The 14,447-nt window shown below is 45.9% G+C and overlaps 1 protein-coding gene and 1 long non-coding RNA gene across 6 annotated transcripts; one reads left to right on the top strand and one right to left on the bottom strand.

Moving 5' to 3' along the window:
- Window positions 1-1,715: 1,715 nt before the first annotated feature.
- Window positions 1,716-12,856, bottom strand: NOLC1 (nucleolar and coiled-body phosphoprotein 1). 5 transcript variants are annotated; one of them, XM_084903843.1, is made up of 13 exons: window positions 12,647-12,855; window positions 9,063-9,118; window positions 8,803-8,951; window positions 8,567-8,700; window positions 7,588-7,759; window positions 5,965-6,086; window positions 5,698-5,839; window positions 5,275-5,400; window positions 5,000-5,110; window positions 4,248-4,898; window positions 3,970-4,076; window positions 3,522-3,614; window positions 1,716-3,365 (listed from the first exon to the last, which is right to left on the bottom strand). In XM_084903843.1, exons 1-13 carry the CDS (start codon window positions 12,764-12,766, stop codon window positions 3,207-3,209), a joined length of 2,142 nt encoding a protein of 713 aa, XP_084759969.1. In that variant the 5' UTR covers window positions 12,767-12,855; the 3' UTR covers window positions 1,716-3,206. The 5 variants fall into 5 exon arrangements, with proteins under 5 accessions (XP_084759969.1, XP_084759970.1, XP_084759971.1 ...); XM_084903844.1 differs by having other exon boundaries at window positions 7,588-7,756; XM_084903845.1 differs by having other exon boundaries at window positions 8,803-8,948.
- LOC311632423 lies at window positions 9,092-9,970 on the top strand. Its single transcript, XR_014796791.1, has 2 exons — window positions 9,092-9,200; window positions 9,241-9,970. It is a non-coding gene; the product is annotated as an uncharacterized lncRNA (long non-coding RNA).
- Window positions 12,857-14,447: the final 1,591 nt, after the last annotated feature.

The raw sequence follows: 14,447 nt of genomic DNA, 5'->3' as shown, positions 1-14,447 counted from the left end.
GAATGGTCAAGATTTTACAGATGAGATGAGAAAATACTCTAATTTTAAGTATGAGAAAACCAACTCAGAATTTAAGTAATTTCCTAGTAAATGCTGTTAGACAATTTGCTAAACTGCCTTATTTGCATTAACACTTTTGCTACATATCAGGTAGCAGGTTCAGGCCTAAGGGAAAAGAGGTTTATAAAATGAAAAAGAAAAAATAAGCCATAGCTTTAAACAATAACCAGTACACGTACCCATTATTCATCTAAGTAGAAAAGTTAATACATGTACATTATATTTAAGATATTTATACAGACTTAACCAGGACATTGTTAATGGAACCATGAGAGGAAAGAATAAAATATTTTTCAGATACTCTTACCTCAGTGGATTTCAGCACTGGCTGCCTGTGAGCTAAAAGGCCTCACAGAGAACCAGTGTCTGACTCAGCCAGTCAGTGGATGGCCCCTGGGTATCAGTTTTTAGAAGTACCCTAGAGCACATGTGTCAAACACAAGGCCCGCGGGCCAAATCCAGCCCGCCAGGCCTTGCAATGTGGCCCGCACCGCGCTGTCATCACTGCACTCCGCTGTCAGTTTATGACATTGTCAGTTTATGACTGTTCAGTAAACCATTCGGCCCGCGATTTAGGCTGGATTTTAGATTTTGGCCCCTTCTCTGATTGAGTTCGACACCCCTACCCTAGAGGATTCTAATTTTCAACCAATGTTATGAAACCACTGATGTGTACCAAGGGGTAGCAAACATTGTAAAGAGCCAGATAATAAATATCGTAGGTTTTATGGGTCACATGAAGTTTGTCATTTTTAAAAATATATTTTATTGATTTTTTACAGAAAGAGAGGGTTAGAAACATTGATGAGAGTATCATCGATCAGCTGCCTCTTGCATACCACCTTCTGGAGATATGCCCGCAACCCAGGAATCGAACCCAGGACCTTTCAGTCCACAGGCTGACGCTCTATCCACTGAGCCAAACCGGTTTTGTTTTGTTTTGTTTTTTTTAAAATAATAATACACAAGCCGTGGGCTGGACCTGGCCATTTGCCAACCCCAATTGAGACTACACACTGGCTAGACTATTGCCTGGAAAAGGCACCAAGAAACAAGGTATGGCCATGCCCAAGAAGGCTCTGCAGTGAACTCAGAGGTCTGGACCTGGCCGAAACCGGTTTGGCTCAATGGATAGAGCGTCGGCTTGGGGACTGAAGGGTCCCGGGTTTGATTCTGGTCAAGGGCATGTAGCGGGCATATCCCCAGTAGGGGCTGTGCAAGAGGCAGCTGATCGATGACTCTCTCTCATCGATGTTTCTAGCTCTCTCTCTCTCTCCTTTCCTCTCTGTACAAAATCAATAAAATATATATTAAAAAAAAAAAAAAAAAAAAAGAGGTCTGGACCCAGCCTTTTTTTTTTTTTTTAATATATTTTATTGATTTTGTACAGAGAGGAAGGGAGAGAGATAGAGAGTTAGAAACATCGATGAGAGTCATCGATCAGCTGCCTCTTGCACACCCCCTACTGGGGATATGCCCGCAACCAAGATACATGCCCTTGACCGGAATCGAACCCGGGACCCTTCAGTCCCCAAGCCGACGCTCTACCCACTGAGCCAAACCGGTTTCGGCAGGATCCAGCCCTTTAAGTGGCACCCAAGTTCTGGTGTGAATAGGAGGTGGGAGAGCTTTGGATTCACAATAAAACTCCAAGACACATTAGAAACCAACCAGTTTATTAATTTGTAGTAAGATGTGTAACTTTTACCATGCAGACTGAAACACCTATGTCAGCATGAACAGAGCATTTCCGACCTGGAGGCAGTTACATGGGAAACCAGGTTATTATCAGGTTATTTGGAGAGAATGGAATCCATAAGAGGAGAGGTTCCTTTCAGGACCTTTACCTCATCCATGACCCTGGAGCACACCTTCCCGCCACAGGCACAGCCCTCCGCCGCGTTTGCTGACTTCCTCCTCCACTGTGCTCAGCCTGAGCTTCACCATCAGCCAGCCTGGCCCACCACAGCTCTGCTCACTGCTGTTTGCTGTTCCCTCACTGTTTCTGACAGTTAAGGTTCTGAAAGGGGCACATCACTTGCTCCCATGTAGCAATTAGAAGACACATTAGTCCTATTAGGATGCTCTCCCAAACCCACTCTATTCAAGTTTTACCAGATAATATGTTTTGTAAAGGTTCTTCCCATTTTCATTAGCACGTACATAGGTGACCTATAAATTTGCCTAATATAATCTAATTCCTACTGAGGATTGAAGTTATTTTTCTTATTTCACTTTCTTAATCAATGATTCCCAACCACACAGGAATTATTGAAACCAATTTTGTGTCACTATTGCGACCAAGATACATATCAAGTGATATGTACTTTCCAGATTAAATTAATGTTATTTTGTTCTCTAAAATATAAAAAATCAGATGATGCAGTTTTCAATTTTGTACTCAACACTGTTTAAGGGTCAAGTTATCAAAAAAAGTCTTTGAACAATAGAAAAGTTTATGCTTTCAAATAAAAAAACAGGTATTGCAAATATTCCATAATAATGATAAAATTACAGAAAACAAACTATTCAGACTGACTCCACAGCATTCACACTACACCATAATTTTGCCTGTAACAAAACAGCTGATTTTTTACCCCAAACTAGCTACATCCATGCTGGCTAAAAACTTCAGTCTTAGACCGCATGAATGAGGAAGAACTACACAGTGCATGCTTAACAGACATATACATTAACCATTCTCAACTGCCCCTTACCAGGGCTGAGTGATCGGAGGGATGAAATGTGGGCATTTCACATAGGCAGAATTCTCCAATTATAAATATTCACACATGTAACCTTGAGGATGTCTTGAGCAATAGCTTTTATCTATGGGAACACACTTGTGAAAAATCACAACAAAAATCAATAGGAAATGATTCAATAGAAAATATACAAATTTCTCAGCATGAGGACTTCCACAAAACAGGGAGAAGGGAATGACAACTAAAACTAATTTTTATTAAAAAAGAACACTCTCCTTACCTTGTCCTTGCTACTTAACACTCACAAACAAATCTGTACAAAACTACAAACACAGAAAAGGACCAGAGAGGATGTTCCCCACGAACAGAGCCGAGAGCTCCCAGGTCCACTGGGGAAAGTAGTCTTGGATCATCACCCCTGCGTTGCTAGGATCACCCAGGTCACTCGCTGTCAAACTTGATTGAATTAACCTGGACAGAGATGGAGCCTCCCCGGTAACTGCCCCGCTTCTTCTTGGTCTTCTCATGCCGGAAGGATTTGCCTTTGGTGAACTTCAGGACCTGATTGGCTCGTTCCCCCCAGTCTCCGGCCGCGCCTCGCTGGTGAGGAGAGAGATGGTTCACACATCGGACACCAGGGCCTGTCACCTTCTTGTCCCTGCTCAAGGCAACCTGAACCCAGAGTTTCCCACCAATCTGAAGCAACTGTCCTCTTCCACCCAACACTGCTCCAGAACGGGGACTCCCTCTCCTCACCTTGGCATCAAAGGAGTTGTCTGCCACTCGAGCATCCACCTCAATTTCCTCCTCCCTGATCCTTCGGAATGGAGATGATGCCCTTTTTTCTGCCTGGATAAGAATGAAGTACCAAATTAAAGATGGAGTGGTCAGATAACAGAAAATCCCTCCTAAGCCACACACATGTGCACCTTTGCCAGGCCGGGCAGAGCTGTAAGATAATTCTAGATTCTTCTACTCTTGAAAGACTAGCTCCCCATTCTCACTTATGAAATCTAATACCCCACCCCCACCCTTTGTTCTTTGTCCAAATATGGCTTATATACCCAATGTTGCCTCAGTCTTTGAAATTTTCATGCATATGTGAATTGCCCACACATGCATTAAAACTTTATTTCCTCCTGTTAATAAATAAGTAAATAAGTAAATAAAAGCTAACTCCCGAGAGGAAAAGAAGACAATTTACTTTCTTCCTTTTTGGAAATGTGTTAGGGGTCTGAGGGTTTATCTTCTTTACTGGAGGAGTCTCTGCCTCCATGGCAGCCTCATTCTGCTTTCGTTTCTTTCCTAAACCTACAAAACAAAAAGCCAGACTCAGTATCCTGTTCCTTTGCCATGTTGCCGCAGAGGGTCTGCAACTGGAACCTAGTCATTCTGTCTCCTCTCTCTACGCCACCCCCCAGGAGCATGTATCCCATCCTAATTGCGGGGGAACCCAAGGGGACAGCTTCTGTGGATACAGACCTGGCTGAGAAACTGCTACTGCTGCCTTGGTCTTTCCTGCCTCCTTCTTGTTGCTGATCCTATCTGCTTTTCCATTCTGGGTAGGTGGTGTGACGGTGCCATTGGTTTTGAGGGCTTTTGGTTTAGAAGCACCCTTGCCCTCGGGCTTCTCCTCCTCCTCACTGGAGTCATCTGAAGAACTGCTGCTGCTCTTGGCCTTTGCAGTCTTGGTGGAGGCTGGCTTGGAAGGGGCCACAGCTCCTGCTGTCTTCGGTGGCTTCTTTTTAGCTGGAGGTTTAGATGCCTTCTCTTCCTCCTCTTCCTCACTGCTGGAGCTGTCGGACTCAGAGCTGCTGTCCCCACCACCCTGGGAGGCCTGTTTGGCAGGCACAGATGGCACTGCTTTGGCCATCACCTTGGCCTTAGGGGTGGTCACTGTCTTCTTGGCCTTCCCCACGTCCTCCTCCTCCTCCTCACTAGAACTGCTCTCCTCCTCACTGGAGCTGCTATCAGCCTTTCTGGTCAGAGGCTTCTGGCCACTGCCTGCAGGCTGCTTGAGAACGGTGGCTGTCTTGGCTGCAGGCTGCTTAGGAGTGGTAGCTGGCTTACTTGAGGGATTTTTGGTGGCACTGGCTGGCTTGGCAGGAGCTTCTTCCTCAGAACTGTCAGAGTCTAGACAAGAAGAGGGTAGAATGAATAGCTCCCCAAATTATAAATTAGACCGAGAAGAGCCCCTGGAGTGCCCCCTGCCAGAGGGCCTCCACAAGCCTCACCTGAGCTGTCGGAAGAGCTCTCTGCTGCCTTCTTTGCTGGCGCTGGTTTAATGGCTGCTTTAGAGATAACTGGCTTAGCTGGCGGCTTCTTTTCTTCTTCAGAGCTTGAATCTGGAGAGAACTATGGCATTAGGCTGGGCCCAGAGTCCTGACCCAAACAGGAGCAATAAAAAGGATGCACAGACCACAGAGCTTCAGTGGAAAGAGGGACAGAGCTTGTCCTCTCCTACTTCTCAAACACTCCCCAGACCCACTCACCACTGGTGATGACTCACCAGATTCATCACTGCTGTCACTGCTCTCTTCGGGCTGTTTCTTCTCTGCAGCTTTCTTGGGAGCCTGGGTTCCCAGGGACTTTTTGGGTTGGGGCGCAGAAGGTGGAGGGACTGAACTATATGGGCCTGTTTAAAACGGAGAATGGGGTGGTTTTAAAATATGTATACAAACTCTTTGATGGAGCTTAACCTCTTCCCTTAAGTGTGAGTTAGAATTAGTGACTCATTTTCCACAGGCAGGGATGCTAACACGTCGTTTTCAAAGTCTAGGTTATACAAGATACGGTGCCTTTCTCCTTTCTCTGGGAGAAACTAGCAGACATGGCAAGCAGTTCTTTGGAGAGTCCACGTGGTGACTACAGAAGTCCTTCCGCGTTTGGGCCCTGGTAATAGTCATGTACTTGACTCCCCATATCTAGTCACCTGGTTTTTTCTTCATGGGCTTTTTCTGCTCCTCTTCTTCCTCCTCCTCACTCGAGGAGTCCTCACTGCTGGAACTCTTTTGGGTAGGGGCGGCAGCTGCTTTCACTGGAGTCTTGGCTGCTACTTGCTTTTTAGGCACAGTCTGCATAGTACAAAGAAATCAGTTACCACAGCAAAATGTTGACTCAACCACTCCTGCCAGGAAATGGAGACTGCCCCTTTAACCCCCAGACCCCTCTCTTCCCTGGTAGAAGTTATGGTCCAGACCTTCTTAGAGATGGCTGCTGCCTTCTCCTCCTCTGAGTCTTCACTGCTGCTACTGCTGCTGCTGCTACTACTGCTAGCTGCTTTGCCATTTGCTATTTTAGGTGCTGCTCGAGTGGGTGTGCCTAAGAAAAAAGAAACAGTGTTAGAAGTATCAAGAAATTAAAGGGCCATAAGAACCTCCATCCTATTTGCCCAGAACTTAGGAGTCTATCAATTTTCTTGCCTCCAGAGCAGACATGAAGGAGACTGCTACTATACTAAGGAGGCCTTTCCTGCCAAACATAAGGAGTAAATCTATTCTATCTTTAAAAGTGAAATAATATAAATAATTTAAATACGCCCCTGAAGTCTGTCACTCCAACTTCCAGAAACGCTCCTATAAATCATAATCTAACCTTAACTACAGGAAGATTATAGAATAAAACTTCTCATTTGTCTTATGGAATGAAGATTTAGGAAGGTAAATGGTAGTGAAAAGAACAAACAGGGGTGCAAGTGGTCATAGTAAAATGGAATTTGTGGGAACATAAAACGTCTATGAAATGCAACTAATAAATGACAAACTGATACCGTTTTAAAAATACATTTTCCCGCCGGGACCGGTTTGGCTCAATGGATAGAGCGTCGGCTTGGGGACTGAAGGGTCCCGGGTTCGATTCCGGTCAAGGGCATGTACCTTGGTTGCGGGCACATCCCCAGTAGGGGGTGTGCAAGAGGCAGCTGATTGATGACTCTGTCTCATCGATGTTTCTAACTCTCTTATCTCTCTCCCTTCCTCTCTGTTCAAAATCAATAAAATATATATTAAAAAAAAAAATACATTTTCCCTTGCCACAAATTGTTTCTCTAGTTAATAGCCCCTAATTATTATACATTCAATCATTAGCATCTTTTAGCCAAAAATGGTTTGGCTCAGTGGATAGAGCATTGGCCTGCGGACTGAAAAATCCTGGGTTTGATTCCGATCAAGGGCATATACCTTGGTTGGGGGCACATCCCCAATAGGGGTGTGCAAGAGGAAGCTGATCGATGATTCTCTCTCATCGATGTTTCTAACTCTCTACCCCTCTCTCTTCCTCTCTGTAAAAAATCAATAAAAAATATTTTTAAAAAATAATAGCATCTTTAAAAAAAATATAAACTAGGTCCTGGCTGAGGAGCTCACAGGGGTCTTTAAACTTTTTAAAGTGGGGGCCAGATCACAGTCCCTCAGAGAGCTGGAGGGCCGGACTATATGAACTACTAATTCCTACTGTAACACCTTGGCTGCGCTCACTGCCCAAAAAACCTGGCGGGCAGGATCAGACTCCCCTGGGGGCTGCATGTGGCCCGCGGGCCGTAGTTTGAAGACCCCTGGATTAGAACATCATCCCAATATGCCAAGGTTGCAGGTCCAATCTCTGGTCAGAGCACATACAGAAAGCAACCAATAAATGCATAAACAAGTGGAACAACAAATGGATATCTCTTTCTAAAATCAATAAAAATGTAACACTAATCAATATCTCTGGTTCAATGACCAATACCATTTCACCCTTGTGCTGAATAAGCAATTTAAATACCTATTCACAAAACAAGCTGGTCCCTGGCCTGGGCTTTTGGAAACAGACACAGAAACAGTACCTGGTTTGGCTGGGGCTTTAGCCGGAGCTTTAGCCGCCACAGGGGTTGCCTTTGGCTTCTGGCTCTTTGGTGCCTCATCCTCTGAGCTTGAGTCAGAGTCAGAATCAGAATCAGAGCTCTCGGCCTTCTTAGGAGGAGTTTTGACCACCTTGGTTTGGGGCTTAACTACCTTCTGAGAGAAAACAAACAATGAAGAGACTGGACAAGAGCTTCTGGGTATCCAGCAGCATCTTAAGGTAAAAAGCTTCATAAGCTCCTTTTATTTTTTTGGGCTAACAGAGCAGTAGGGGCGAGGGAAAGCTAAGCAGGACATCACATGAAAAAGACAACAAACTCTTAACAAGAAACAAAAAGTTCAGCCACACGATCTACTAGACCTGTCCCTGCCATTCTCTATCTGGAGCCCCCAACATCTGTATACAAAACACACTCCCTTACCCCTGAAGTCCTAGACAGTGTCCCACCTGGGTTGGTTTACTCTAGATTCAGAGTCTAACTTCAACCTCACATATCCTTTTCAGGCTTCATACTTCTATCACATCTCTGAAAGTCCCCAGATTGGGAGATAATACATCAACTGAAGGACTTGTATACATGCATATAAGTACAACCAATGGACACAAAACTCTGGGGAGAGTGGGTATGTATGGGGGGGTGGGCAATGGTAAAATATGTACACAGATACCCTGTTTCCCCGAATATAAGACAGTGTCTCATATTAATTTTTTCTCCCAAAGTTGCGCTAGGTCTTATTTTCAGGGGAAGTCTTATCTTTCCATGTGATAGGTCTTATTTTCGGAGGATATCTTATTTTCGGGGAAACACGGTAATAATAAAATAAAATAAAAAATGAAAGTCCCAGATTTTCTGCCCCATAATCACCTGACCACCACCAGCTCTTGGTCACAAGCTACAAGCCAAGACTTTAGGTTTTCTTGCCAATCCCTTAAGCAACCCCTTTCCTTCCCAAGCTGCAAACCTGGACGGGCTTTTTCTTTTTGTCCTCCTCTTCCTCCTCCTCATCACTGGATTCTTCAATGCTGCTGCTCTCTGATGCATTGGCTGAAGCCTTTCCAGGAGGCTGAGGTAGACTGGCACGCTTGGCAGGTACAGCTAAACAAAGGCGCAGGTCCCACTAAGAATCAGCTCCGCAGTACAGGCAGACTACACATCCTTTTCCCTGAACTGCTAATCCCAACTCCCCACCCGTCTTACCAACTTTCTTAGCTGGAGGTCCTTGGGCTTTCTCCTCCTCACTGCTGTCTTCACTGCTCTCACTGGATGAAGCCTTCTTTTTAGCCTTCTTAGTCACTGGTCCAGGTCCATTTGCTTGTAATTTCCGCTTTGGAGCCTTGGTGGACCTACTGAGGTAGATCAGGCTAACTTCTGGGGGTTTAGGACCTTCCCAAACCAAGAAACACAGCCCAGTACACTTGAGGGGAGAAAACAGCCAGAATGGTCCGGGGAAGACTTACTTGAGCCAGAAGCTATAGATGTCCAAGAGGGAAGAGGCATTGGCATCCTGCGGGGTCTTTAGGAGAAAAGACAAAGAGCTGGGTAAGAAAATTTATCCTGGTTATTCTAGGGGAGATCAGATTTTGTGTTACTGTCTGGTTAAAAATGACCCGCTCTGCCCTGCCTGGTATGGCTCAGTTGGTTGAGCATCATCCCATGCATGGAAAGGTCGCCAGTTTGAATCCCGGTCAGGGCAAATACCCAGGTTGTGGATTTGATCCCTAGTCGGGGTGCATACAGGAGGCAATTAATTGATGTTTCTGATGACAATAATGCTTCTATCTCTCAAAACTCAATAAAAACCTTTTTCTTAAAAGTGACCTGTTTTATTACCCACTAGTTGCCTGGTAAACGAAATTTGTGCACTGGGGATCCCTCAGCCTGGCCTGCACCGACTGGGAGCCATCAGTCGGACATCCTTAGAGACATCCTTAGCTCTGCCCCAGAGGTGGAAGAGGCTCCTGCCATCACTGCTGTGCTCACCAGCCATAAGCCTGGCTTCTGCCTGAGTGGCACTCGCCCTGTGGGAGTGCACTGACCACCAGGGGACAGCTCCTGCGTTGTGTGTTCGGTAGTTTGTTCTGCCATTTGGTCCATTTGCATATTAGCTTTTTATTATATAGGATTACTATAGTTCATATGTTATAGCTTCAGCCCAGTGGCAGTGGCTCAGTTGGTTGAGCATCATCCTGTGCACCTGTGCATCAAAGGGTTGCCAGTTTGATCCTCAATTGGGGATGCACGTCCAGGCTGTGGGTTCGATTCCTAGTCAGGGCATGTTCAATGATTCTCTCTCTCAGCCTGTCCTCAGATAAGGATTTTTAAAAAGTTACAGCTTTCATGACTTCTCTTACTTGCACAAATTAGAGGGGGGGGAAAATACCCCTAGCTGGTTTGGCTCAGTGGTTAGAGTGTCATCTCATTTGATCCTTACAGAAGTCCTGGAGTAGGTAGATAGAAGACTAGATGGAATCCTATTTTCTTTTCATTAGCCGAAAAACGGAGATTTCGAAAGCTTTGAAAACACCTGGCTAAAAAGTAAGAAATGGTGGACCCTGAAAATGACTTCAGGTTTTCTCACTGTGAAGAATATAGTCAAACACTGCTGCAGTTAATATTCTATCCTTTGCCGAAACAGGTTTGGCTCAGTGGCCGGAGGACTGAGAGGTCCTAGGTTCAATTCTGGTCAGAGGCATGTACCTTGGTTGCAGGCACATCCCCAGTAGGGGGTGTGCAAGAGGCAGCTGATCGATGACTCTCTCTCATCAATGTTCCTAACTCTCTATCCCTCTCTCTTCCTCTCTGTGAAAAATCAATAAAATAAGTTTGTTTTGTTTTTTAAATATTCTATCCTTTGTTCTCCCTCAATGACCTATAATAATAATCTGCTTTGTAGTGATCTTTACTGCTGTGTTGCTGACAACTAACTGAAAGAGAAGTTGAGGTGTTTCTCTGGGCTGAAAAAAGTTTAGCTAAATTAGAAAACAGATCTAATTAAGCAAGTTTATTCTGTATCTATAAAAGGCTAAGGTAATACTATACATCTTAAATTATCAGAGGGAAGGTGGGGGGAGAGTGGGTGGGTGGGAAGAGATTAACCAAAAAACTTGTATACTTAGATGCATAATCCATGGGCACAGACAACTAGGTGGTGATGGCCTGGGGCAGGGGTGGGGGTGAGGAGGTGGAGGTAGGCTAGAAGGGGTCAATGGAGGGAGGGGGAAAATAAATAATAATTTCGTATTATTGTAATACAACAATAAAGATTTAATTAAAAACAAAAAATATCCTGGTTCTGCCCTAGCCAGTTTGTCTCAGTGGTTACAGAGTCAGCCTGGGGACGGAAGGGTTTCGGGTTCAATTGTGGTCAAGGGCACATGCCTAGGTTGTGGGTTTGATCCCCAGTGGGGGGTGTGGAGGAGACAGCTGATCAATGATTCTTTCTCATCATTGATGTTTCTATCTCCCTCTTCCTTCCTGTCTGAAATCAATAAAAACATCATTAAAAAATAATAATCCTGGTTCTGAAAGGCTTATTAATTCCATCCAGCCCATTGTGGAAACACTCTTTGCAGCCTCCCTAACAGTCAATTCCAAACAGTTACAACATAAAAACACTTACACTTCATCTCATGGCAGGCTGCCCCAGCTTAAGGAAGTCCTTTCTGAGGTTGATCTGATTCTCTCTTTGCACAACTAGATTCTGCCACTAATAAGTCTATTTTCTTAATTAAAGACCAAGACTGCCGCCCTAGCCTGTTTAGCTCAGTGGATAGAGCATCGGCCTACAGACTGAAGGGTCCTGGGTTCCATCCCCAGAAGGGGGCATGCAGGAGGTAGCCAATCAATGATTCTCATCATTGATATTTCTATCTCTTTCTCTCCCTTCCTCTCTGAAATCAATAGAAAAAAAAAAAGAAAAAAAAAGACCAAGACAAAGAGTCTATCCTCTCTCAGGGTGTTTGCCCATGCAATCATGTCTGCTTTTCTTGAAATGTAGATTCCAAACCTTTCACATTCCTAGTCATCTTCCTTTCACATGTCTTCCGAACATACTAAGTTACCAACCAGATGATAACAGCTTTCACTCACTGATGAGCATCAGGCACTGGATGGGATTGCCACTTCGTATATATTACTAAAACTCACAAAAATCGCTGAAACTGGTTTGGCTCAGTGGATAGAGTGTCGGCTTGCGGACTCAAGGGTCCCGGGTTCGATTCCGGTCAAGGGCATGGGCCTTGGTTGCGGGCACATCCCCAGTGAGGGGTGTGCAGGAGGCAGCTGATAGATGTCTCTCTCTCTCTATCCCTCTCTCTTCCTCTCTCTAAAAAAATCAATAAAGTATTTTTTTAAAAACTCACAGAAATCCTATAAAATGTACGATGACTTCCCCATAGAAATAGAAATACTCAGATTAATCAAGCTGCCTCAGTTATACATCTTTAAATGAATGGCAATACCTGGTCCCAACCCTATATTTGATTCCACGAGTTAAAGATCCAAGCTCACTGTTATGCCTGCATGGTAAAACTATGATGCTCAATACCACTTATGCTACTTTGGCATAACAGCAGAATCCTGCCTCTATTCTCGTTCATTTTCTCTACTACGGAAATTCCCACCCTTCTAAAGCATTTTATGTATCTTTGTCTCCCCAGTAAATTCAACTAAGAGTTAAAGCCGTCACGCTTCCCACCAACTACCTAAAGCCAAAAGAAGGAACCAGGAGCTTCCAATGCCTCCGGTGAGACTGGCTCCCACTTCACCGCGCTCCGCCAGCCACGTGACCTGGACCACGCGGGTCCCACGCCGCTAACACTGCACCGCTCAACAGAAAAAAACCTACAAGACCCAGCACTACCTGGTCAAGACCTCGCGGACTCCAGGCTCTCTCCAGTCACCACGGAAAACCCGCACAAAAGCCCCGCAGACACTGGCCTGGCGGACTCCACGGACCTCTCTACCTGGAGACCTAACCATGTCGGGGCCCGGACCCCTGTGGTCTTCCCACCCCGGCCCGTGACCCAAGTCCGGGACTTACAGCGCCTGTTGCCTTGGCGAACTTCTTGGCCACCACCGAGAGCTGGTTATCGCGCAGGAAGCCGAGCACGAGGGGATACAGGTCGCTGGGAACCACGCGGGGCAAGCCGGTGTCCGCCATCCTCCGGGCAAGACGCGTCACTACCGTTGCCGAAGCACGCGACTCAGGAACTCGGGAACCCAGCGAGGTCGGGACGGGGCGTGTTACGTCATCGAGCCGCGCGGGCGCACAGCGGAAGGGGTGGGCGCGCTCCGCAGGGAAGTCCCGCCTCCACCTAGGAGGAAGGATCTGCGCAAAATCTGTAAGCTCTTTCCGTTCCCACGAGTGTCGCCATTTTGGAAAGGGCGGAGCCCGCCTCCCGCCACTTTGCGAAGGCGGAGCCTGACGTCAGGGGTCACGCCCTCGGCAGTGGCGGGAAAACTGCGGACTTCCCAGCCCTTTCTCCTGAGGTAACCTTTCCTCCCCGCGGCGGGTTCCTGCTCCCTAGTTTGGGATTAGCATTTCAGGGAAACTGAGTGGGTCGGCGGGCTCGAGCTGTCCTCGGACTGTCTGGACTTGGTCACAAGATCTCCAGGCCTCCCTATCCGCTCTGCCAGTGGATTCCCACCGTTCATCTTCACTGCCTCCCACACCCACACCTGTGGGACTCCCACCTTCACTGCAGAGGTTCATTCAGAGCACCTGTGGTAAAGATGGGGCGTAAGCCAGAACAAGAGTAGGTAAACAGCCGAAACAGGTTTGGCTCAGTGGATAGAGCGTCGGCCTGCGGACTGAAAGGTCAAGGGCATGTACCTTGGTTGCCGGCGCATCCCCAGTAGGGGGTGTGTAGGAAGCAGCTGATTGATGTCTCTCATCAATGTTTCTAACTATCTTTCTCTCTTCCTCTCTGTAAAAAATCAATAAAAAAAAAAGATGGAAATAAAAAATAAAGGAGATTGTTGTAAACAAACGAAAATCAGAAGTGGATGCAAGGCAGTAGGCCCAGCTTGGAGAGCACACAGCTTGTCTTCCCTTTATTTTTAAAAAATTATTCTTTTAATATATTTTTTATTGATTTCGGAGAGAAAAGGAGGGAAACAATGAGAATCATTGATGGGCTGCCTTCAACATGCCCCACACAGAGAATCAAGCCCACAACTCAGGCATGTGCTCGTCTGGAATCGAACCAAGGACCCTTCAGTCTGCAGGCCAATACTCTACTCACTGAACCAAACCAGCTAGGGCCTGCCTTCCCTTTATATCTGGGCCCCCACTTACTATTCAGTCAAGTCAGTTCCATGAAGGTAAAAGGGGTTGTGCACCAAACCTGAGTGATGCAGCAGCAATCTCTTCAAACCATAATCCTGAGTTTATACTGTGAACTCTCCCTGTGAGAGAACTGGAAAACTACCCAATAGATCCCACTTGTCATGAATACTCAAATGTTCAAATGCCTAGGCCTATCGAGTCTGTTTCAAACTTATGGTATTTGTTTACATTAGCAACAGAGAAGAACCCCTTCAATCCCATACACTACACCGATTACTTCCCATTAATGACCCTCAAAAAGATTAAGGATGTACTTTTTCAGGGGACACTTTTCTTTTTCAAAATAGGCATTCCCCTCTCGTAGGTATAACTCCTATATCTATCCCTCTTCCCCAGAAGTCGATCCACATGCATGCATTCTTTAAACATCTGATCAAAGCTTGAACCACCTAGCAACACTGGCCAGGATTCAAATGCTGCCCCCACACCCCACCCTTGTTTTCTTAGGGGGGAGAAAGAGAAACTGAGAGGGGAACATCCACTGGCTGCCTCC

Source organism: Pipistrellus hanaki (assembly GCF_964339955.1).
Source record: "Pipistrellus hanaki genome assembly, chromosome: 14".
NCBI classification, from domain to species: Eukaryota; Metazoa; Chordata; class Mammalia; order Chiroptera; family Vespertilionidae; genus Pipistrellus; species Pipistrellus hanaki.
Note: the sequence above shows the minus strand (reverse complement) of the source record. Positions and strands in the feature narration are given on the sequence as shown.